This window comes from Protomyctophum parallelum, assembly GCF_964188405.1.
Source record: "Protomyctophum parallelum genome assembly, chromosome: 1".
NCBI lineage: Eukaryota > Metazoa > Chordata > Actinopteri > Myctophiformes > Myctophidae > Protomyctophum > Protomyctophum parallelum.
In genome coordinates this window covers 84,730,675-84,756,835 of record NC_139697.1, presented here as the reverse complement: position 1 = coordinate 84,756,835, position 26,161 = coordinate 84,730,675, and the positions used below count along the sequence as shown (strand labels likewise).

The 26,161-nt window shown below is 40.3% G+C and overlaps 1 protein-coding gene across 1 annotated transcript; it reads right to left on the bottom strand.

The window, feature by feature from the left end:
• Positions 1 to 109: 109 nt before the first annotated feature.
• Positions 110 to 13,521, bottom strand: LOC310867620 (galactosylgalactosylxylosylprotein 3-beta-glucuronosyltransferase 1-like). Its single transcript, XM_083777735.1, has 7 exons — positions 13,345 to 13,521; positions 7,099 to 7,205; positions 5,606 to 5,754; positions 3,986 to 4,497; positions 3,222 to 3,518; positions 2,344 to 2,449; positions 110 to 1,777 (listed from the first exon to the last, which is right to left on the bottom strand). Exons 3-6 carry the CDS (start codon positions 5,721 to 5,723, stop codon positions 2,363 to 2,365), a joined length of 1,014 nt encoding a protein of 337 aa, XP_083633861.1. The 5' UTR covers positions 5,724 to 5,754; positions 7,099 to 7,205; positions 13,345 to 13,521; the 3' UTR covers positions 110 to 1,777; positions 2,344 to 2,362.
• Positions 13,522 to 26,161: the final 12,640 nt, after the last annotated feature.

Sequence of the window (26,161 nt, the reverse complement as noted above, 5' to 3'; positions counted from 1 at the left end):
GCACGGCTCTACACATGGTGTACTAGCAAACCACAGCCTGCCGCATGGTCCGAGTCCGGGCCCTGTATCTCCTACGGTCGGAGAGGAACAAGCGGACGGACGGACTGTCACAAATGCCAATTGAAAGCACAGACACATGTATTAAGAGAAGGCTTTATAATTCTGTACATACCTGTCTACAGTGAGTCTTTAATAAACAGAATTACCCTTTTTGTTTTTGCTTCTGGTTATATCCATTTAAAAGGCAATAATTTCTGGTTTGGTTAGAATCTGGTTACAAAACATCATTATGTGTGTGGATTGTATGCATACTGACTGCAGAATGTGTGGTGTAACATTTGGTGTTTGTAAAACATGTAAAAAAAACCAAAAACATTATTCAGTGATATAATATAACTTCTTCCTAGAAGGGGTGCATACAGTAGGTATAAATAACACAAAAAAAATTTCATCATGTACCATATGATCTTAAAGAGAATTGGTTCAGGATTTAAAAAAGTCCATTCAACTTGATAACAAATTAACCACTTTAAACTGTCCTTATGTTGGGCATGCCACTGGGCAAAATGTTCTCACTGTTCCTGTAAAAATCCTGAACCTTGCCTTTAACATGAGCATATATAAATAACTTGTATATCACCAACAAGCCCTAAAGGATATTACATTACAGTGGGGTATTGTGCTACAGTACCTCATTGATCTGTGCATTTGAGTGCATGTGTGTGTGTGTGTGTGTGTGTGTGTGTGTGTGTGTGTGTGTGTGCGTGCGTGCGTGCGTGCACATACTGTTGTGTAACAGTTACGTATGTGCAGCGCATGTTGGAGAGTTACAGGACTACTAATTAGTGCTGGGTTTGGGGTGCTATCTGAATAGCTCAGTGTTGTTCAGTTTAAAGTGGCGAGGGTTCACCATGCCCTCCAGTCCAAAGTGGAGAGGGTTCACCATGCCCTCCACACTGTCAGCAGCAGTGGTGGACATGACTTGTTTCATATCAAAGCATAACTTAACATTTTCCCAAAGAAATGCAAAGATGTCCCAGAATGTTTAAAAAAACGTTTCAATAACAGTGAAAATAGCTGATCTAAAAGAATGCGTTGCACCGGTAGATGTAGTGTAGTCAAAAGTACAGTACTTGTCTTTGAAATGTAGTAGCATAACAGTATGCTACTCAAGTAAATGTACCTTGTTACTGTTCACCACTGCTCCTAATTAGTGCAGAGTTCGGGATGCTATCTGAATAGCTCAGTGTTGTACAGTTGAAAGTGGCGAGGGTTCATATCCCCTCTGTACAGTCAGCGCTGACTCACTTGAGACAAGGGTTCCTTTATTCCTCTGTGCAGGCCAGTGCCCAGACAAACAGTTTGGTCCGGGACAAAGGGGACCCTATTTAATGCCGATTGGATGGTTGGCTGGTGTTGTCTGGCTTAAAGCCCTTTTATGGCTTGCTGTGCCATCCCTTGCTGCAATTTAAACTGCCTGACATCCTTTGTCTTGGCTCTCCGGAGGGATCTCCATGGGCAAGCGAGCTCATGTTGGCAGCTTCTGCCTGGGTGTTACATCTGTCAGTGCCTCTAACAGAATAGGGTAGTTTCTTCAGTGCGGATGTGCTGTGGATCCAGCACACGCTGACGCTGCTTGTGCTGCTCGTGGTGGCCCATGTTTGCCTCAGTTCTTAAGTTATGGTAAGGTCAGCTACATTACAGCACTGCAAAACGTTATTGACCCCATGAGCCCTGACCTAGCCTTACGGAGCCACAGGGTTGCTTTCAATCCAGCCTGAAACAGTACCAGTAATAACAATGATTACATCCAAAATAAATAAATGGGTGAAGACAGTATAAAAATGGCCATACTGATGTATCTATTGAAAACCTATATAGTGAGAATCACATTTTACAATTTAGGCATTTAGCAGACGCTCTTAATCTTAAAGATGTAGTGATTTACAATGAGCCAAGTCAACACAAGGTAACATCAAATGCATAGAAATAGTGATCTAGGATCATCAAGGTACCAAGAACCTATCATCAGTCTAACAGTAGAATATTCCCCCCAAAAAATCTATAATCTGTACATTGAAATTATACACACTATACAACATAACATGCTATTTAAATTAAATGTTAGCCTGTTCATAAGCCTGCAAGGTCATCTAGGTGAGTCTGAAGAGGTGAGTCTTCAGATTCACTGACACTGACTTGTTATTTTACCTGGGATACAGTACAATCACAACAAAACATGACAGGCAGCATTCCAAACCTACTGACCTTAATCACGGGGCGGCCATTTTCCTCTTAAGTCCGGATATATAAGTAAATTGCTGCCTATAGCTCTTTTATTACCTGTATTGGAAGAAGTATCTCATATCTCCACAGTGGAATCTGTAAAGCCCTTCTTGCCCTCATTGACCAGCACAGGCCTTTCTGTCCGGGTGTGCCATACTAGTACCTGAAATCAAGAAAACAGGTAAGGTTGAAAATATATTCAATGTTCTGGATATACAATTACTCTATCGCCCTATTTCGCTTCTAGCAGTGTCACACACTGCAGCTCCATTTATTTGACAATTTTTCATTGGTCTGGCCTTATTCAAGATCAGAGAATTGAATTCAAGCATAGAGGGTAGAGGCATACTGTAAGTCATGTCATAATGCACTCAATGATGATTGCACAATCAGTGGGGAATAGAGGCCATCAGCCAAACACATCAATTTAAACAAACAGGAAATGCATAGTCTGCCTTATATAAAACAACAACAGACAACTGAAGATGGAGCATGTTACGTGTAACACATTTTTTCCACTATTTTAAATGTAGTTGTACTCTGTGATCAGCACCTATAACCAATATAACTGTATAACCAATATAACTGTGTCTATTTTCTTTTTGGTTGGTCATTATCTGATAGTTAACTGAGAATGAGGACAGCCTGTGCCCTGTGGTATTAATTCACATCTGACGGATATTGTACAAATGGTTCCACTGGATTATTGTCACATTTGTAGCCCACATAATAAAAAATAAATAAAATCTTCACACCAGTGTACTCCCGTTTACACATTCATTTTGAGATGTTAAATGGGAGTGCATTGGTGTGTGGATTTTATTTATTTTAATTACTTGTCAAAGTTTTGATCCAGCAGTACCCAATCTCAACCTAGTAGGTGGCTTCTTCTCATCCTAGTAACATTTCATACGAGCAGAGCCATGCTGTATTACCTTAGTGCAGTTAGCAGCCTTGGGCTCCAAGTCATTGAGAGTGACCAGCTCCTTTAACAAGCTGCTCTCCTGATAGCCGCCCTTCACCCCTCGCAGCTTGAAATAGGCCTGAGGTTTATAGAGTATGAGGCGTAGGTTCACGGCAAAACCAGCCATGTCGATGGCGAATGGCCGGTGTGGGTCGAATACAGTCTTCCAGCCATACACCTTGCCCAGAGTGTTCACTTTAGGGGATTCATACCGTAGGCCTCCCACAAAGGCCACAGGCCACACGGACACCTTTCTGGTGGAACGCATCTAGATGGAAATACATAACAAGTGGTGGAAATTATTCTCACAAGACATTTTGAGTATGTTAATACTTATAACACGAGCTCAAAACAACCCAGCGCAGTGGCCTTGTGGTTAGAGTGACCGCCCTGGGAGTGGGAGGTCGGGGTTAAATCCCTAGTCGGGTAATACCAAAGACCAAAAAGAAAAATGGGACCTAGTGCCTTGGCACTCCATCAAGGGTTGGATTGGGGTAAATCCCTGTGACATACTAGTGTCATGTCCAGGGGGTGTACTTGTACATGAAGCTGCCTCACGCTACAGAAACAGGAGATAGGATCTTACTTCATACTTATAACGCAGGTTATCAGAATCGATCTCAAATGATCAGTCAGATTAACACCTCAATAGTTACAGACTAAAGTCTATAGAGTTTCTTGCCCAAAATGCAGACACACATTGTTGTTTCGGTCCAGGAAACACTCCCCCCTCACCTCTTCAAACAGTTCCAGACTGTATGTGTTGTCGTCATCTGCGAAGTAAACAATCCCTGGCTGGCTTCTGTTGCCACTGAAGGTCTCCCTGAGCCACCGCAGGGCCAGATTTCTCTGCATGGTCCCCCGTGGGATCCGGGGGTCCCTGGTGTCCCCGCGTACCTTGTAGTTCCTGGGTGTCTCCACGTTGAGGTGGGTGTAGTTGAGGGTCGTCTCACGGAGAAGGCGGCTGACAAGAGATGTCATTCTCTGGGAGTCCTCCACCAGGATCCAGTGTAGGTTGGGCACGTGGAGCAGCGTGTTGGCCAGGCGTGTCAGCTCCGCCTTCTGCACAGACCGGCTGTAGGTAGGGGTGATTATGTGTAAGGTAGGCAGCACGTCGGACCAGGGAGGGGGCCGGCTGTAGACATACTCAGTGCGTACCACCTCCACGATGTCAGGCTCCTGCAGGGAGCAGGACTCCTTAAGCGCAAAGGTGTTCCTGGAGTTGGACGAGCTATCACTGCTTTCATCTAGGACCCAATGGATAAAGAGCCCAATGTTACAATGGGTTTCTGTGTACATTTTCTAATTCATGACACACATTATATATATAAATTGCGTAAAACAATCTAAAAGGAGGGTTTTAAAAAACAATAAAAAAGCAAGGGGTGGGGGGAGAAACCCTATAGGGGTTAAAACCTGAATAACTAACCGAATTCTTTATTAAAAAGTAAATCTTATACAACAAGACATATTTTAGTTGGGTAATATCTGATACTTCTGGACCACGGAGAGCAAAGGTCCGTTTCTCAGTGGATTTATCATCTATGAAGGTTAAAAAAACGAATTAAGCCCCCATGTCCCTTGTAAAAATGCAGGCAAAGTTTGTGAGAGCCCCAACTCCATATGGCCACCATTTAAGGCACAATAAGGCACATTTTTCAAATTTTCATTATGCTTTAAGTGGCATGTGACGTGTCAAACTAGGGGGTTTTCATGATTCTGAATCCATTCCAGTTTTGCACAAAAATCACTCCTTGGGCTAATAACGGCCATATCCGTCATCACAAATGTGATGAGGTCATCACATTTTGGCACATTTGGGCAAGTGGCTATGGCCGAATTTAGCCCAAGGAGTGTTTTTTGTGAAAACCCCCTAGTTTGACACGTCACATGCTACTTAAAGCAAATTATAAATCTTTGCCTTAACAGATTGTTAATGGTGGCCATGTGGATTTGGGATTTTGCCCGCATTTTTGCGGGTGGCATGGGGGCTCAATTTGTTTTTTAACCTTTATAGATGATAAATCCACTGAGAAACTGACCACGGAAGTATAATTTATTAACCAACTATTGTCTATTTTGGAGACACCTGTGATCAACAGAGATCATTAAGTTATTAAGTTAAAAACCCATTTCCCTTATTTTAATTGAAACAGTTCTGAAATTTCATTGAAGGATTAACCAAATGTATGATGTTTCAACAAGTGACAGGTAGTTAGCACTAGCAGAATGTTGAGCCTGTCTGTTTGTGGCTTTGTGCACATTTCACAAGGTGACACATGCACAATAGCAAAGCAGAATTATTAATGGCATAATCATAAATAAATAAAAACTTTATTTATGACCCAAAATGACCTTTATCCTTTCGAGACGCTAGCAGAGGGGTGATGGTACTTTGGTGCCAAACAGTGATGAGCAGTGTCCATGGCAACACAATCAATACAATAGCCAGAATGTCTCGTCTCTTCGGCATCTCCAGGATCAGACCTGAGTCAAGTCATTACCTGCAGCACAAATCAAACAACACATTAAAAACTGAGGGGAAACCAGAGGCTGAAAACTACAGAATATAAATAAATAAAAACATTAACAACATTAATCATGGGTGTGTTAGATTTAAGTGTGCCCAGAGTCATGGCTGTGCCATTGGTTGATGCAGTACAGTTGTAGTGCAGCCATGATATTTGGTTTGAAGACATTTTTGTTTGTGGTGTATGAACATTTGCTTCTGATCATCATAGAACAGAATATATACTGTAACAACCAAACAGATACTGACATGAAACTTTGATACTTTCTTTCATTTTAGTATTTTTTTGTTGTATTTAAGTTGTGTCCATAAGGATTACTGATAAACGAACAGGCTGGGGATGATTCACTTTTCCCCCTCCAATGCGACAGATATTCGAAATCGGAATCTTATTCTAAATCACTTATTACCTTGTTAAACTTATTATGGTTGCTATTATTATCTCTAAAGAGACATGACTGAATGAATTGGCTCTCTTACTCTCATCTTTCTTTTTGAAAGGATCATTCACCTCCTTTGAGCTACTATATTTAGCATGCTCTCAGTGAATAGAGGAGCCCATCCATTGAGCCTGTCACAGTTACTACTGTATGTGATTTGTATTCTAAAGTACTATAGGCCCTCCATTGAGATTCAACATAGCTGCTGGCAAAATACTCCAAGGAGGTATGTTGTATAGAAAGTGTCTCTGGCTCACTGGAACATTTCACACTGGAAAAATAGGTCACAAAATGCTTCTAGCTTTTTTGTCTCAGTTGAATGAAACCATGCTGTATAACAAGGGAAAGCATGTCTCAGTAATTTCAGTGATTGGGGAAGTCTACAGCTTAGCAGAGAGGGTCTCATTGTTTGAAAGGATCTCTTCACAGTGTGGGAGTTACATATCGTCGCTGTTGGGCAGAAACCTCATATTTCCATATTTCCTTTTTTTTGTGAATGAATGCTCTATTTGTATTTTGTTATACAATAGTGTTACAAAAATAGCAAAAATAGCCATGTTGTGAGCTTGTAGATTGTCTATTTTTGTCTATTATTTGTGGGAATGTGAAAAAGTGGTTACGGTAAGTCTGTATTTTATAGATATTAAACAAATGTAAGTATTAACAAAAGTTTGTGACTAAATAATAACTACATTGGATCTATTGGAACACCATTGGTCTTTTTTTTTTTACCATTTCCTGAAAAGTAAGGGTTTGGGAAATACAAGGTTTCCACACCCGACAGCGATGACATACAGTAGGATCAACGTCCGTGTTGTGTTCAATTCATCACATTGTAATGATGATGAAGAGGTACAGTATGTTCTGTGAGAACATACCCATTCTTTATGGCTCACACGCATGGCCAGCTCACAGTGGGACCCACACAGCACTGGATCTACATGAAGATATCTGTTGGAGAGGCGAGGGTTTCTGTACAGCATCCCTGCAGAAATAATACAGAAGTTAGTACTATATGGACGTGGCCGAGATTGCATTAAGTATGTTTATTTTATTGATTGATCTGATAAGACTTTTATGTGTGTGTGTGTGTGTGTGTGTGGGGGGGGGGGGGGGGGGGGCTTACATGGGAGATAGAAGTAAGTAACAAGGAAAGTTTCTGGGAGTGACACGCAGCAAATAGGGCTCAGGAATTGAACCTGGTACACACCTTTTCTTATTTAATACTCTGTTACAGCAATGCAATTGGAGGTTTCACCACTTGGTGTGGAGTAGACCTCGTTAAACACCAGAACATCTGATGTTATTCAGCATTTTAAACTTATATTACATAAACATGATACATACAGTAATATCAAGTTGGCCAATTTGATTGACAGTATTAATCAGAAAATTGTCTTTGCATGGAAGTACATTGCGTGTACGCGAGCGTGCGCACGTGTGTGTGTGTGTGTGTGTGTGTGTGTGTGTGTGTGTGTGTGTGTGTGTGTGTGTGTGTGTGTGTGTGCGTGCGTGTGTACGTGCGTGCGTGTGTCCACTTCTGTGGAGCTTGGAGATTATCCATTGCTATCCAGAACTGCAGTCGAAACCCCCCCAGCCCTCTGATCCTGATTGGGTTATCATTACATGCAGCATCATGCCATAAACAAAAACAATGGTTACTGTCTGCTAAACCATAATAACCATACTGAATAGACAGTCAACTTAACCATCGCCTTGATGTGTAATTCAATTCAATTGTATTAGTGTCAAATCACAATCAATAATACAGTGATTCAATAGTTTGGAACAGTAGGTTATTTTGGGCTATCTTGTTATGCACTGCTTAAACCTGAGGTACAGGTAGTTAGTACAAACATTTTGCATTAAACCTTCTCTGTCCCACAGTGTTTCCATGAGTGAAATACAGAACTTGAAATGAAGGGAGGGTGTCAGAGTTGACAGAGTTGACATAAAAATGTGTGCCAAATTACAACGTTAACACTTTTGAAAATCAGTCACCATGCTGGTTGTGGTTGTGGGCCTTCCTAAAGTTCAAACAACACTTACTTACTGTCCATAAATCTCAAACGCAAATGTCAAGTGTGCTGCCTCTGCAGCTTGGAATAACTTTCAGACGGATCTGAAGGTTAAGGAATAGATTTTGATAGGTCTTTTAAAAGTTTACTGACTGTTTTGATGGCAGACTCCATTGGACTGTACACCGGTCCTTAACTTAAATGCCTGTTAATATTCTTCCTAGGCCAATTAATTACAGAGGGAGCTTTGTTAATCTAGACTCTAGTAAATGTTTTGATTTAACTGAAAGAGAGATTTACATTTACAGTATCTGGATTCGGATCTGGATTGATTAGATGGGTGGGCTGCGTACATTTTCAGAGCATGTTTATTTATTATAAACATTGATCAATCAATCGATTGTGTTCCATCTTGGATATTATATGGAACTAACATACTGTAGTATACTTTTTTTCACTTCACTTAAAATTAATGTTATACTGTATTATTATCATTAAAATTGTAGTGTTTTGTAAACTGTTTGGTTTGCAATAACCTCGCGACCATAAAGTGGGCCAGTGGGCCCAATGGTTGAAAGTATACAGTGGCAGTTAAGTGTGAACCTATAGTATCGTTAAATACTGAATGCCTCTATGCGAAACAGATTTCAGTTTGTAACCGAACTAAATCCATCCAGTTCAGAATATTACTTCGTATACATATAACTCCTGCTCTCAAGAACAAAATGGATGTCAGTGCGTCCCCATTTTGCTTTAAGTGCAAGACAGAGATTGGTAATTAGTAATTACGTTCACTGTCTTTGGTCCTGTGTGAAGCTTCAGAACTATTGGTATGACATTGTGTCAGAACTCTCTGTTATTTTTGGTGTCTCGATCGATTTAGATCCGTTGTGTCTTTTACTTGGTCTCCCAGATGATCATGTCATTGATGTCAAACATAAGAGGTTGTTCAACTTATTAACGTTTGCTGCAAGGAAAAATATTATTTTGTTTTGGATCAAGGATGTTGCTCCATCCAAGAATTCATGGCATAACATTATAATGGACTGTATTCCATTACATGCATGTTGCATTCTAAATTGGACACTTTCTACAAAATTTGGGACCCTTATTTGAATCATATTGGAACCACACTGTGTGCCACGGTACTTGGAGGTTTTCCGTGCCAACCTTAGAAATATTATATGCCAGCATTCTTCCCTAGTGGGTGCTCTGCTTTGGGGTGGGGGCTTGTCTGCCCTTTGGGTATGGGGGGGTGGTCGCCCGGGCAGGGGTCTCGATGCGTTGCGTCGGGGCCTCTTCTTGGGGCGGTGGCCCTGCCGCCTGGAGGGGGGGGGGGCCTTTGAGTGTAGCATGCATGGGTCTGCGTTTGTTGTAATGATTTGGTGCCTATGATAACTATTGTCTGCCTTTTTAATATATGTATTTATGTACTGTATGGATGTATTTCCTGAATGGGAGTCTATCAAAATTCGAAATCCACTTGTCATTATGGTTCATTGTCCTTTGTATATTCAATCTTTTTATTTATAATAATGTTGTGCCTGAGCTGTATTTCTTTTCTTTTGTTGTTTGTTATTATGTTCTTGTTGTGTAATGTCTGTTTGTCTTTAAAAAACCAATAAATATACTGAATATAAAAAAAAATACTGAATGCCTAGCAATGACTTGTGCAGATGTGCCAGATTCACCATCACCGTCCTAGACTACCATTCATTTGAAATGCCAAGATTGATTTTCACACTCCAAGCTGGGAGCTTTATTCTCGCCTTATTAAATGGAATGATGGCTGGCTAGATACATAAAATAAAATGGGATTTTATGGGAGATTCCTCTCCGTGCACTTTTATCTCATGCATACTAAAATCATGAATGAATCCATTTTGTTCCATGCAGCAGGTTTTAATGCAACCACATTACTTCAAGCGTGTGTGATTTTTATTGTTTGCAAGCTGTGAACCATACGGGCAATTTAACTGTTTACTGTCAAATTATCATCGATATTTGTATCTGCAGGACACAAAAATGACAAACCTGATACAACAAAGATGTATTGACATCGGAACATTGTCATGTTATTTGCCTGCGCGCACCCTGTTATTAAAAAGGCTTCAAAAGACTGCTCCAGTGCCTTCCTTCTTCATATAATTACTCAGCGTTCCCCAAACTGACAAGTTGTTTTGTTTTGTTTTTATGTGACAAAAACAAAAGAACTTGTCATTCATGAAAAGGAACTACTTCCCTCTACTTCCCTCTGGTAGACCGTAACATTTTTAAAAATTCCTTCATACCAAATGCCTTAGGCACTAAATGATACCATGTCTCGCTAGATTTGTTGTTTTTCCAATGTATTTGCCACTGTTGTCCTGCACTTTTTTGCCATGAGAAAATAATTGTGTAAGTGTTGTTGCTGTTGTTGTAACTGTTGAGACCGAAAACAAATTTCCACACGTCGACAATAAATGAAACTAACTAACTAAACAAAGATGAAGGAATTAAGGTAGACCTTTTTTGATCCAGCATGGGAAATTCTGTTTCCGCTTCAGCAAGCTAATGGCTGCTCTGATGGTCATTCTGAGGTCACAGAGGAGAGTATAGTTCCCAATCCATAATATAAATAACCAGATAAACCAAATACTACCAGTATTCTCTCACACACACACACACACACACACACACACACACACACACACACACACACACACACACACACACACACAGGTTCAACCTACACTGTTCCATGCAGTGTAGCCGTGTAGCCGTGTGACAAGTTGACAACTCTGTTTTATTTTATGCACGACTGGAGTAATTCAAGGACTATACTGTGGAGGGAAAATAGTCTAGTCACTATTTAAAATACAGAGAGTTCCTTAGAAATATTTGCTGAAATGTAACTGTATGAGTATGACACACATCAGCAAAAGAAACTGCAGTGCGTGGAGGGGAGGATGTATTGTATGACCTGTAGCCAGTATAGGACTTACAGGACTCCTTGATGCAACATTACATTAAAGAAGACATTTGCATAATTAAATGTAAAAATGAAGGTCTCCTCATAGAAGGACAATATTTGTCACCATGGTTACAAGTAGGGGCGCGTGATTTCAATTACTCTAACATGGAGTTTGAACGGGTAGTGTCTGAGTATCAAACATCTAACTATTAAATGAAGCAATTTAAAAACTGTCTGGTGTGCACACAAAGGTCTGAGCCTGAGGCTCAAATCTTACACCTATAGCCCTTGGTAGGTGTAAGGTCCTCCTAGTGGGATAACTTGGTAGGTGTAAGTGGGAGAACTTGGAGGATGGTTGTGGTAATGGTGAATGATACCGGCTGTGTTGCATCGGCGATGTGTTCTCCCTGATTGATTACACTCTCGGTCAACAATGATTACTTTGATTTATGCACGTGCTTTCGTTTTCCATGAGCAGAGATACAGTGTTGTGATTTAGGATCCTAAAAGCTCTCTACGTGGTCTTTCTACTGAATTACGATTAACAACCTTCAGTGGTCCACCAGTACCATTTCTCACATGAACTCGCTCAAATTGTGATGCTGACCTTGTTATTAGAATTATTGCGACCATAGGTCGCAGATTATTATGAAAACCTGAAAAACCCAGTGACTCCGTCAATGACTCCGGTCAGTGACTCCGTCCCACCACCATATATGGCTGTCAGTCCGTCACGTCACGCCACCATATATGGTCGTCAGTCCATCATGCCTTGTGACACGCTCCATATACAGTATGGCTGTCTCCATATATGAAGATCACAACACTGACCTCATCAAACCCTAGATAGCCATACATGGAGAAGACTGGTTCATCACCTAGATCTGAATATATGGAGCCGCTTCTCGCCCTCAGGGCGTCTTACTGGTTTAGAATATTCTGTGATCAAATGGCCATAGAAAGGCATGACAGCTTCATCAAGCAGTCTAGCCTTTTATCATATTTTTGTCCATGTTATATGGTCTGCAGGACAACACATTTAACATAATGTTGATTGTAAAATGTGACTGTTACTGTAACTTAGATATTCGTTTTCATCTTTTTGCCCTAAGTATCATGTCATACATTGTAACACTGTAAGTGCCACTGAAATAGGATATTATTGCATACGCCTGCGCAGTACATGACAGTATGGAGTGCAAGACACATACTGCTCCTCTACATGCATGCTGCTGGTATTACATAATATTGGTTTATGGATGGTCATGGTCCATGGCCAGTAATACATGCTGGTACTAATACAAACCCTTTAGTTTGCATTACTTTCATAGACTGATTTAACTTATTATTTTATATCTTAATATGTGTCATTTAACAGGGCCACCCGGTGTAGCGTGTTACGTGTAGAGCGTACACCTTTCATGCAGAATGTTGTGGGTTTAAACTTCGAACCCTACTCTGGTCGATGTCAGCAAGGGCATATGGTCACAACACGTCCCTACTGCCAAATCAAAAGGAGCCAAGTCTCCTGCAAGAGGTGCGTCTGAAGCCTGTCCTAGACGGGAGTCTCCAGACGTAAAAACAGATAATGATGAATAGGCCTATGTGTAATTTAAATTTCCTGTGCTGACTTATGATATATGAACCTAACAAATAGTAATGGTATTATCATTTGGTTACTGTAAACTATAGGCAGGTTGACGCCAGGTTGCCTGTTTTAAAACTATGTAAAAAATAGTGCTTTTCACTGATTGGCTTTAGTGCACCCTAACGTGCAGCAAGGGGAGAACTTACGCACAGCCGGACATTGATCTGTCCATTTGGGTCAGTTTTTGCACTGAGGGTTAAACTAATTTAGTGTGCATGATGCCAGCTTGAAATCCTAATAGTGTACATTAATTTCTTCAATGCCTTTTCTTTCTGCATCTCTGTTTCAGTGGATTTGTGTCTTTCTTTGCCGGGGGGAGCACTAAGCACTAAACAGTAAACACGAAATGAAACATATGAGACCAGTCACCACACAATTAGAGAAAGTTGAAGACTGGCTTTTGAAGTTTGGAAATATTGAATCACTAATATGAGAGTTAAGCCTTTGGTGACCAATATAGACATGTTAAATAATAATCTACTGTAATCGAGAGATTTATACTCACATTAAACAGACAATAATCCACTTTTGTCATGCGGTCCAGTTCTTCTGTGTTGTTAACAGCGATGCCTTGATGTGTCAACTAGCATGATCAGTCAGATCCATTATACTCTCTTCCTGGTGAAGAAGAGAGGGTTTTGCCCACATCCGAGTTACTATCACCGGGGTGACAACAAGGTTTGGTGGCAGCGTCCAGTCAGTGCTATCCAATCCATGGGCAGGGTCGCGTCCTCAGTGCCAGCCCCTGTATAGAGACAGAGGAGGTCATCCCTCTGGAAGAATGCAGCTTCTCATAGCAAAAACAAAGGCTGGGATTGTCAAAGCTGACAGAGTGGAGGGGTAACCATGGCCGGGGGACTTGGGACAATGGAATAAATCACATAAAAAATGTCACTGCTCTATGAATTGAATTCATGCTTCTGGTTTAAGCGGACTTTGAGAACCAAGAGAGCCGAGTATCAGGGTTGTTTATCTGTGGCATAAAAAAGCTTGTCACATGTTCAACCAGCCAGCAAGGTCAATTCATTTCATTTTTGCTTTAATTTCCTTATGAGTGTTATCAAAGGACTGCATTCTGAATGGACTTAATATGGCTGAAGATTCTGACCCAGGAAAAGGGTAAAAATATACGTCTAATTTAAGGAATTATGCAGAAAGAGGAAAGACTCCTGTGAGAAAGGCTGTACAGAACATCATTTCCTAAGAAGATTTGATTGAGTGGCATGCTGATAAGCAATTAAGCAGGAAATGGTTGCTAATCTTTTGGCATGGGGCAAACTGCATTGGCTGTGACTGAGCTGTGCGGCTGCATGGGAGCAGGTGTTTGGAAAGAGGAGCATCTATCGAGCTTGAGAAACAAATGGCACCTTCTGCATTTCAAGATGAGTCAAATGTTGAATAGACTGTCCACAGCTGCGAGAGCATACTGTCTGCAAATGATTATTTGAGACATTCATTGCAGAATTTTGTCTTAATACGACACTGGATGGATGGTCTAAAACAATGTTTCACACTGGTAGACAATAGAGACCATACAAAACTACACAAGGAAAGGAACAAGACATGAAAAGGAATATAATAATTGTATTAAAAAATATGCATTATATGCATACAAATACTAGCCTGACCTTCACAGGCCTTGATCACCTTCTGTTATGAGCCGTTTCTGTAACAACTCAGTCTATATTTTACATAAAATTACTCTAATAAAACTAATATTTTGTCAATGTAGATTTAAATGTAGCAAAGGATATGAAGAGAAAACCAAAGAATCATTGGTTAAATATGCATGGCTTAAGTTCTTACAGTAGTTTAAAGTATGAATAAGTAATTCCAGTTGAGAGCTGGATCATGACATGTATCTCTGCTCCACAATGTACTGGAGATGACCTGGCCGAACCAAATGCCGCTGCACTCGCCTGCGCCAACCACTGGAAAGACATGATATAGAGGATGGCCAGACACGAAGAAGAAGAAGTTGAGAGCTGAGAGCTCAAATATATCCAGTAACAGGGATGTCAGGGGAAACTGAGCTGGGTGATGCTTTGTACGTACACTGAACAACAAAGATTCTGCTTCAGTGATTGTTGTAGCTGTTGTTCACCGGTAATTGAAAGAGAATTCCAATTTCCAAGGTTTACTCCTACAGTTTCTCCTGTGTAAACATCGCCTCAACCCCCTAGGAATTCACTACCAACCATCAACTATAGAACCATGTGCACTGTAAAATAATCAGTGTTAAGTTAACTCTGAGAGTGTACAAATGGACCATCACAGGTTAATTTGGTTCCATTTGTATTTTGTACACAGAGTTAAACAAACCAACACTCACAATTTGACTGTGTTGCACTAGCAAGTAAATACAAGGTACAGGCACAGTAATACATCTATTTTAATCCATAATGCCCTAAGAAAATCACTTGCACTTGCAGTATTGCACTAATATATTATGAGATAATTTGCCCAAATATGAGCTGTATAGGCCTACTAGTTGATATACTGTAAACGGATATATAAATACTCTTACATACTGTAGATAGAGTGAGACAGAGGTGTGTGTGTGTGTGTGTGTGTGTGTGTGTGTGTGGGTGCGTGCATGCGTGCGTTGAATGTAATAAATACATGTTTTATATGAATTGGGACCAGGAAACAAGTTGACATCATAAAGAATTCAACATTATTGCTACTCTTGTCAACTGTACCATGGCAAAAAATTAATGATTCATTCTTAAGAATAATAATTGTTCATTGTGCTATGAATGTTTAAAAATATATTTATACAGAGCCTGGTTATGCAAAAATAGACCCTGCAACATATGTTGTGTCAATAACAAGGTTGAGATTAAACAGAAAATACATTTGTGGTATTCTCAGGAGATATTTCTGGAGCTGCATCACTGGCAACATATTGGAGACGACTAAGAAGATGACTAATAAAATGTGTGAGAGTGTTTGCACCAAGATTAGCTTTATTTCAAAGCATCACAAACAGTATTTTTTTAATATGATCATGGGCACTATTGTGACGGTGGAACTTTGCGCCATGGCATATGGTCTTAACTTGGCATGGGGGTGTGTGTCCTATCGCTATTCCTGTCCTGTCGCTGTTGTGTTATTTAATATTTACAGGTGTGCGGGCCCTACCTCCTTCCATAATTGCCTTATTGGCCCTGCACCCACTGTCGAGGTGCGTGTAAATAGGTATGCTCTCTCATTTAATATTTACAGGACAATAAAATGTAGGCACTATGGTGACTGGGGTTATATTAATAATAAACAATCAAGAGTTTTGGGTACCTGTAAAAACTAGATTGCGCCCGGCGAGAGGCGCAATCCTATCTGCCGGAGAGCTGAAGACAAATTACTATTCAGATCTTGTGCAGGTGAAATATAAATCAGCATTAATAGTAGTAGTCTAAAAAGTCTAAAAAGTCCTGCTACCTCGAGTAGATGCTGAGATTAAGGGGTCACTCAAATGATTAGTGTTCATCCTCCAGCAAGTTTCATAGCAATCCACCCATTCAATTTAGATATGTGCAAGGTGGATTTGGCCTATGGGTGGTGCTAGAGGAAAATAAGTAGATTCATCCTCCAGGGGGCATAATGGTGCACAACAGTATCCAACAGGGGGAGGGGTACTGTTTTAGGATGGAGATTTGTCATGGACCCATGCTTCAAGGTTCAAAGTTCAAGGTTGTACTTTATTTTTACATCTTGTGTACAGGTATACATAAGAGTTTGGCTTCCTTACAGACAATGCAGCAGCATATACCGGTAGATAGCATAACATTCAAAACAACAAAACACAGCAAGCACAGCAAACAAAGGGATAGAATAAGAGTGCAAGAAAGAGCAAAGAGTAGAAAATACAATAAAATAGTAACATACATGTGCATGTTTTCCCTGTATAGCAAAGTTAGGTACACTTTATGTGAACAGCTTCACAGTAGGTTATGTTCTCAACACAATTTAGTTTAAGAAGCAATTTGAGGTTATGTTATATGCTTTGCATATACTGATCTTGTCATGCAAGCGTTCCCTCTGTTTTATGTGGGAGATGGGGCTGATGACCTCGCAATCATGTAATGATGCATGTCAACTCATTGACTACTAGACCGATATCAGTGTGTTTCAGACTTCAATTTGTAGACTGTACACTATTTAGAACTTTGTTATTAATTATAAATACAAATATCAGTCTGTTTTACTCAACTTAAATAAACAGCCCCTGTTTCCTTGTTTGTCCTCTTAAGAGCTGCGTCAATCAAATAGAAAACAAATAAAAACATGTCTCCAATGATCTTTAAAATCTTTGGTGAGATCCCCATCCCTCTCGCGATGTAACCTTTTATGAGCTTGTAGATCGGCACATTTTGAGTACTTAAGGCTTAAGATTTTCTTCAAATAGAATTGAGCACAGAACAGAACGAAGAAAAGCCTGATTAACATAGTACCTGGTGGAAATTGAGCAATCCTGTGACATTGATTGCACATCCTTATTTTATATTCCTGTCATCCAGTCATTGACAGGCTCATTGAATAACGTTGACTTGAGTCAGAATTAAAGTTAAATGTTTCAACCATTACACCATTATTCTACTAATGGTTTGCGGAGTAAAACAATCTGAACTCTGAAAATTAAGTTGACATTAATGATGTAACTACGGTATGGAACTGCACAAGACTTATGACAATATCAAAGTTCTCTATAACTAAACCATATCAGATATGTGGCTTGCAGCTCAACATGTACTCAACTGTACTGTTAGAATAGATCTAGAGAAGGGAGGAAGCTCAGCAGTTAAACATATCAACATGAACACAATATGTATGTTCTTTCAGTAGATGTTTCATATTCAAATGGAATTCACAGATAAAACTAGTAGACTAAGTAGAGGGTCCTATAGTTACCTTAATTGTAGTTTAGTGTAGTACAGCATACTCCTCTTCCAAGCTGTGAATTTCTCTTCAAGACAGATTTGCATATGTCACAAAGTAGTGATGAATTTCAGTCTTTCAGCATGGAGACACATATGCATTGAACACCCTCCGGAGATAACCCTGTGTTCCACTCTACATTCACAGTGAAGTGGGAATAGAGAATAAACCAGCCTATTCTGTATTAAAACCACCCTCCCACTGTAGCCCTCCTCCCATCTCTCTCTGTCTTTCTTTTCTCCCCAGTATATAGTATGCTTTCCTGACCCTTCTTTTTAGTTCTCTCCCTTGTTCCATCTCCTTTTGTACTATGAATCATCTCTCTCTCGCTCTCGTGCGCACTCTCTCTCTCTCTCTCTCTATCTCTCTCTCGATACTCTTTAATTCTCATTTAGTAAATGAGAGCTAAAGTTAAACCAGGAGCAGACACAGCTTGGAGCAATACATCTTTGAGCGTATACACGTCTGCTGTGGGTGAAGTACTAACCCTGATCCCTAATGAGACATAGGGTCATTATTATGCAGCTCTAATATGTGTGTGTGCGTGGGTGTTACAATTACTGCTACACAGCTACAGCTTTTTAATTAAAATTGTCTACCCCAGCACCGTTTGCTGTACTGTATGGGTTGTATTTTTAGGCCATTTGAATTTAATATTTGTTGAATGAAATTTGGACCGTATACTATAGACCCTCAAAATCAAAAAGAAAGAGTTTTCAGACCTGTTATCACCTGTCTTGCCTAAATGGGACAAAATCCTACTCGTGGGTGTCCTTGTCAGGGGTCTGGTACCTGAGTGTGGCTGTTTTAATTTGGTTCAAAATGTCACTGGTGGCCTGGTCAAAATCTCCAGTGGACTGTACAGCAAATTGTATGCATGGAAAAGATTTAATCAACAAGAAGATACAGTAGAGTCCCGGACTGCTGGCATAGTGGTCCACATATAGGCTACAATGTAGAGTGTAGACTGACAGTGTTGTGGGTTCAAGTCCCTTTGCTGTGTGTCACTCCCCATCTCTCTCTCCCCATTTCCTATCAGCCTACTGTCCTACCAATAAAGGCATAAAAAGTACCAAAAAAACATACAGTAGAGTAGAGTGGGATTTATTGCGACCAAAGGTCGCAGTTAACTATGGAATCGTGCATTTCCTGTGTGTCGGGCACTGGTTTGTGTCGGGCACCCAGGTCTCGTGACACCATGAAAGATGAGATGCGAGACCCTGATGTCATAGTAAATGCTACCTGCTGTCGCAGTTAAGCCCATATATGGAGTTCCCTGATGTCATCAATATTGGCAAGAAACTCTACATATGACCTCAAACCCTTAGTTCTCCATATATAATATGGATATATGTCGGGACTCGGGACCTGTTCTGACATTCCATATGTTGATCCTTCCCCATCCATCCTTCGATGTCTCCCTTTTGAGTGATACCTGTCCATTCAAACTCTAGACAGGCCTGCCCCAAAGTTATTAGTGCAGCTGCCCCCGACAGCCGGCGAAAACTGGAGTTCTCAACAGGCCCGGAAATTAAGGCCCTACCTGGGCCCTCATCAAACCCTGTACACTCAAGAGAATGTCCCTGCTACCATCTGGAGCTGACCTGTTCTGACATTCCATATGTTGATCTGACATCATCAAACCCTGTACACTCAAGACATGCTCCTTATGGCTGACCCCCCATCTGACCCCCCATGCCAAAGCGCCAGCACTCGCACAGCAGTCTGCCGTCGACAAGGCAGATGCGTGCACGCGACCTGTCGCTTCTTGACTTCAGGCGTCTCACTGGTAGGTTAATACATATTTTCTACCCACATACACAGGGATGGTGGGAACTAAATTTAGTTAGCCAAAGTTATTAAGCTTATGAGAAAGACTGTATCAATATACTGTATTTAAGTTCAGTATTGATCCTTTGTTGTAAATCCAAGAGTATTCATTACATGAACTGAAGATATGAATCATAATAATAGAGTAAGTAGGATATTTCCCCCCCCTTTTTAACTCCTCTATGATGATTTCCTGTTTTTAGCTATATAGAAAAGTATATTTGTATGTCTCTAATTGTTATGATGAATTGAACATGGTGGGCCCCATCTAATATACAATTGAGAAGTTGTCACGTGGCGCAAAAGATGTGCGCACTAGCCAATGAAAAGATGTGCGCATGTGGCGACAAGCCAATGAAAAACAGTGCGCTAATATTCTATATATATATATATTTATTTATATATTATATATATATTATATATAATATATATATTTACTATATATATTTACTATATATACACACACCGGTATATATACAGTGTACACAAACCGTATATCTAGGTGTGCCCCCAGATTTTTAGGCTATGAAAAGTGTGCCCTGGGACAAAAAAGGTTGAGTTAAGCGGTGCCCAAAAGGTAGATCACGATCTCGGCCAGCTCCAAAAATGCTCCCCGACAGCATAATCGGAGCAAATACCGGGCAGTGTGTATGAGCCATAACGTGTTGACTACACTACACTAATAAGGACACATAATAATAACTAATAACCCATCCGTTACTACATGTGGAGTCAACTCCCGCAATTTCCTTCTTCCCATAGTGCGCGGCAAAGTAACTCTGGGATGAGCGGCCGCAGAGCGGCCGCGAAATTCTAGTTGTAAACAAGTGTAATAGTTTATGGTGTCGTCCATAGTTAACAGTTTTGTATTGAGTTGTGCTTGAAATGTACTGTAATTCTCCAATCTGTTGATTCATCAATCAATCAATCAATCAATATGTACACAACTTCAACAGTTATGTTATGTCCATTCTGCATCATTGGGCTTACAAATTGTCCCGATCAAGCTTTCTGTATGCTGAAGAAGAGAGTGAATCAGAACAGTACCAGTCAAGCAGATCTGTGGTCCTAGGTCAAACGGATACAGGTCAATCCTATACAGTATTATGACAATAATATATATTATGACAATTATATATAGTGTATGTTACTTGCAGTCATGCACCTCGTCACTGCTGTACGTGTTACCATGGGAACGGTGGTGGAAAACATCACATACCATGGTTAAAAGAACCGGAGACAGAGATCAAGGCACAGAAAGTTGGAAAGAGAAAAGTGGTTGAGCCGAGTTGAATGCTGTGGTGTTTTGTCTCAGTGGGCAGTCTACAATCTGTGTTAATTCATCCTGCACAAAGAGCCTTGAAGCAAGACTAAAAGCTGCCTCAATACAAATAAAAATAAATAAAACACATTGTAATTTCAAGGAATGTAAATAAAGTATCATAAACTAAATATATAATCAAATATTACACACAAATACTTACAATTTTGAATGTATTTAAGTAGTCCACAATATTGTATCTTTATGATGAAACACTGCTGATGCAAGATAATGGAAAGAGAAATGTATCATGTTCTATGTGCTAATGAGTACCCCCTACCCCCTATGTTATGTGATCCTAAAATTCCCTTCAAATCACAAAACCATGTCAGGATGTCTCAGGGGAATGCTAGCGGGGTAGCAGGAACACAGGGGAAGGAACCAAATGCAGAACGGAGGTTGAGCAGGTGCGATACAAAGGATTTATTCACACACAACAGGAGGTTCAGTACAATGCTTATGGAGTGGTGAGGCAGGCAAAGGTCAAAACCGGCAGGAAGACAGTCCAAAACAGGCAAGGAATCCAAATAGGGAGCAGAAATCCAAAGTACAAGGAATGCAATGGTCCACCATAGGTGAGGCATGCAGGTAGAACAGATCCCAAAGATGGGACTCCAGAATAGGGTTGCACGATATGGGCAAAATGTCATATCTCTGTATTTATGCCAGATATTGTGATATCGACACGATATACGATATTACCGTTAAAATGTCATATTCTATATTTTAAGCGTTGCAACATTGAAAACTAAACCATTATTCAAAAAATCAGACCCGTCTGAAGTGAGTGTTGCTGTACTGTACTGTACTGTACTGTACTGTACTGTACTGTACTGTACTGTACTGTACTGTACTGTACAAGCTCTCCTCCCTGGCCTCTGTGTATGTGTCTGTGTGTTAGGCTACACAACAGTTACACTTGGTGGTGACAATATGCTATTTCCATGCTCGGATCCAGGGACACAGCCAGGCAGGGACACAGCCAGGGACCCAGGGACACACAGCTGTCTATAGGAGTGGTTGCACCACTCAAAACTATATCAAAACAAGTCAATATCACTCTTAATGTTTAAGTGATAGATATAAGTGATATTCTAAGTGTAGCAACAATGAAAACTAGCATGTTGCTGGCTTTAGAAGTGGACGATATATCAACGATATATTGATATTTCGCGATACCATTGTCCTTTTGTGATACTGATATTGCGCATGTTCATACCTCGATAACGATACGATAATAACGATGTATTGTGCAGCCTTACTCCAGAACACATATACAAGAAAACAGAGGCTGTGACGGGACTCAGGCAAAGACACCAAATACGATAGAGGCCAAAATCCAAATGAGGATTTCAGTCTGACTTTTGTCTTTTATGCCCCCCATTCCATGAAAATCCATCAGACTTCATGTTTTGAGTCATGGTGATGGTGTCCCACAGTTGTTGTTGTTGTAACATGGAATGAATTATTAACTAACCAAATGGCCTCGCTTCATTATTGAATGACAAATGGCAAGGGGAAGCAGTCTGTCAGTGGTCCATGTTACTTTATGCAGAGGTTTCAGGGGTCTTGTAGTGGTTCACAATGGGGGTAGGGGGGATTAAAGGGGGGGATTAATATTTAATAAAGACCGTAATTATAAAGCTCATTTCAATAGTTTACACAATTACGTACACTCAAGAAGGCAAGGTTACTTCCTTTCTTTAATGTTTCATTTGAAAGTATATGTCACAGAGAACACATTTGGTTTGGTATGGCCTTCGGTGTTGAAGTGCATACATGTGACGAAAGCCAATCAAATACCGTTTTCTGGTATCATTGTATTAATATATTCTTTATCCCACGATTTTGTAACCCATTTTTCACCCCTGTGTCAATCATCTAATGTGATCCTGGGCTCTACACACCCTCCACCAACCTAGTCCCCATATATGGGGGACAAGGGGAGAGCAACGGACTTGAACTCATGCTTCCTTCATGCCTGAGTGTCCAAGTTGTCCAGGTATCTGGTATCATTGTAGAGCTATGAACAATATTGAACAAACGGTTACACACGCAAACAAATTCCTGAAGCCCCAATGCCTATAGTACACTACAAACAATGGACAGCATAATGCAGTGCATTTGCTTTGACCATTAACACTGAAGAAGGCTGGAAACTAAGATTTATGGAAGGATATAATATATCAAGTATATTTATAAAAGTATTACTCTGGGTTATATTCGTATGTCTCTAAAGTGAACATTGGTTCCATTTTCGTTTTTTTAACTATTTGAAAAAACATTTTTTAATAGTTCAACTAGCCAATCTACATTGACACGTTGTAAGCTTGTAGACTGGCCATTTTAACTATTCAAAAATGTTTTGCAAAATAGTAAAAAAAGGCAAAGAAGTTTAGGGATAAGGGGTTTAGCGGTGACGGAAATGGAGCCCCAGGTACTGTATATACTTGACCAGTAAACAGCAGGGTTCTAAAGCAAATTTCACACCAGTATGTTATGATAGAGTAGCCAGTTTCAATAATGCCTGCGGTCTCCGAGGCTAGTTTCAATGCAAAGTCTAATTAAAAACTCTACATAGTCAGAGCCCCTCTTTTTCCCCCAGAATATCTTTCCCCCGACCATCACGAGAAGGGACTGTACTGCATTAAAACCTGTAAATACTCTGCCATGATTTTCTTCTTTTTAGTTGTTAATCTGTGTATATTAGCCTTCATTGAGAGAATTGTCGAGCAAATCAGGATCAATCAGTAATTGTAATTTACCTTTCCAATATTCACACATTGTTTTTAAAAACCATAACACCTAAAAAGCATTAACTGCATATGATGCTAATGTTCTAAATATACAGTTTAATCTGCTTTCACATGTGCTGTATATCTGTATCTTAATTTTGAAGTGGTGCAACCACTTCATTAAGTAGCTTTGTGTGTGGCTGGCTGGCTGTGTCTGAGCACGGAAATAGCATTTGGTTGGTTTTCAAAACCAAGTGTCACTGTTGTGCAGCCTAACACACATACATATTAACTGTATTATGTATATATATGATGATTTCAAGTGTATCAGTACAGTACAGTACAGTACAGTACAGTACAGTACAGTACAGTACAGGGACCCCCACACAGTAACTCTGTGATTTCTCAACCGTTTCGGATGCGGGGTGGCTCGCCGGAACCGGCCTGCACCCCTGGGTGCGTTCCTGGGGGTCTGGATGTTCCGGGTACCCCCGGGTATCCCCACACGGTAACTGTCATTTCTCCTCTTTCCCTTTGATGTCACTCTACCTCTATCCTCTCTCCCCTCACAGAATACTACAAAATTATGGAACGCACACAAACACTTTTCTTCAGCTTTACACCTACACCAACACTTATTTCAAGGTGGTAGTATGGTGGTTGTGCTTTAATATATGATATCATGGGCTGAAGTACATGACACAAGTGTCGGTGGTAAAGCAGTTCTGCATCTTGACTCTGATAATGTGCAGAATGTCAGAACATAATACATATTCTAAGCGGCAAAGGTGAAAAACATGGTAACAATATAAGATAGCGGTTTGTTTATTTATTATAAAGGGCGCTAGAGGCATTTTGCAGCTCAGGGCTGGTGCCATGAGCGGGACAGAGTAGGCTCTCCACAAGCACAGAATGTGGAGTAGTCACACACAACAGCACTTGAAGTGGACAAAAACTAACTACGATATGGATATACTGTAGCAAATATTAATGTTTTAACTAGCAGTTTAAGTAGATTGTCAACTAAACAACATAGTACATAAACAATCTATCCCCAGTGTTGTGGGAGCAGGGTTCTGTTGTAGACTCTCAGTGCTCCTGCTGTTTGACTTTTTTACTGGGGCCAGTTCCGAATTGCAGCCACCTGTAAGTGTTCTTTTAGAGTGGTTTTGAATGAGGGTATAGGGAATCTAGGGATTCACACTTCTTTATGGCTGTTGCTGCATTCCACATGTCGGTGGCATAGCAGAAGAACGAATTGAAACGCTTGTTTGTGCCAAATCTGGGTTGAACGTGATTTGTGAAGCTCCCTCCCCCTGGTGTTCTGAGTGTGGACTTGATTGGTGTTTATGAAGTAGTTAGACTTAAGTATGGGTATCAATGAGGTGTAGTGTGCAATCTTTCTAGTTTATTATTATATTGATTCCATTGTCAGGGATATACAAGGAAGGAATAGTTGGCAATTTGCTGATATTACCAACCAACACCATAAAATACATTTTGTTGTTGAATGAAAGAACAATGTTTGCCCTTGTATGCATGCATGGGCGGTCAGTCCTGCATGTGTACTAAGTTGTTGACATGCGTCCATACCATGTCAGTCATCCATGCATAATGCATATCTTTAGTTACAGAGGATCTTAAGACTGCGCTTAACATCTCTGTGGAGAACACATCCTGCATGCTGACCCTGTGTTATGAACTCCTTGTCTACCGTCAATAGGTTTGACTACCGGTAACTCAGTGTAGAGACCTCATATTCTAGCTTCAGTCAGATGTATCCACTCCAATGGTGGAAAAGGTAGCCTACTCACATATTGTAAAAGTAGGCAATGTAGAAATACTGTTACAAGTGAAAAGTCCCGTAATCAAAATGTAATTGAATAAAAGTACATAAGTATTGGCATCGGTATAAAATGTATAAACATCTTTTGGAAATAGCAGATCTACAAGCTCACAATGAGTTGCATCGTGAATCGTGATGCGCTGTATAGCTTGTAGTTTAAATCGTGTGTTAAATGTATGTTTTGTAATAATTATCTACGTCAAAATTGACAAAGTATAACTAGTAACTAAAGTTTTCAGATAATTGTAGTTGAAGTACAATATTTGCCTCTGAGACGTATAGTATCTTGTATGGGGCCATGTACAGACTTCCTCTGGCGCAGCCAACCTGATGGTGGAGTGTCTGTTATTAATAACACAGGTTATTTGGTTATTTAACACAGGTTATTAAGAAAAGAAAAACCTCCGCCTGTTTTCCATGTCCTCCCAGTGGCTCCCACATTTAATAATGATCTCCTCCTCTCTGTTTAAAATGAAGCTCATATGCATACCACTGACTGGACACCATGTCCATGTGTAAACACAGGGAGTGTACACTTTATCACATACTTAGCATTTATTTGCCCTGGGTGGTGGGAGGGTGTGGTAAAAGGACAGAGAGGGTAACAAACTTGCATTTCCGTATGAGTCCTATAGGGCTGATACAGCATAGC

Bases quoted from the DNA above. Each gene is read 5' to 3' on its own strand.
- LOC310867620 (XM_083777735.1), bottom strand. From the start codon at position 5,723: ATGCCGAAGAGACGAGACATTCTGGCTATTGTATTGATTGTGTTGCCA. The intron at 3,519-3,985 runs GTGAGGGGGGAG...ATTTCCATCTAG, and splicing joins GTCTGGAACTGTTTGAAGAG to ATGCGTTCCACCAGAAAGGT. The intron at 2,450-3,221 runs GTAATACAGCAT...TCTTGATTTCAG, and splicing joins AGGCTGCTAACTGCACTAAG to GTACTAGTATGGCACACCCG.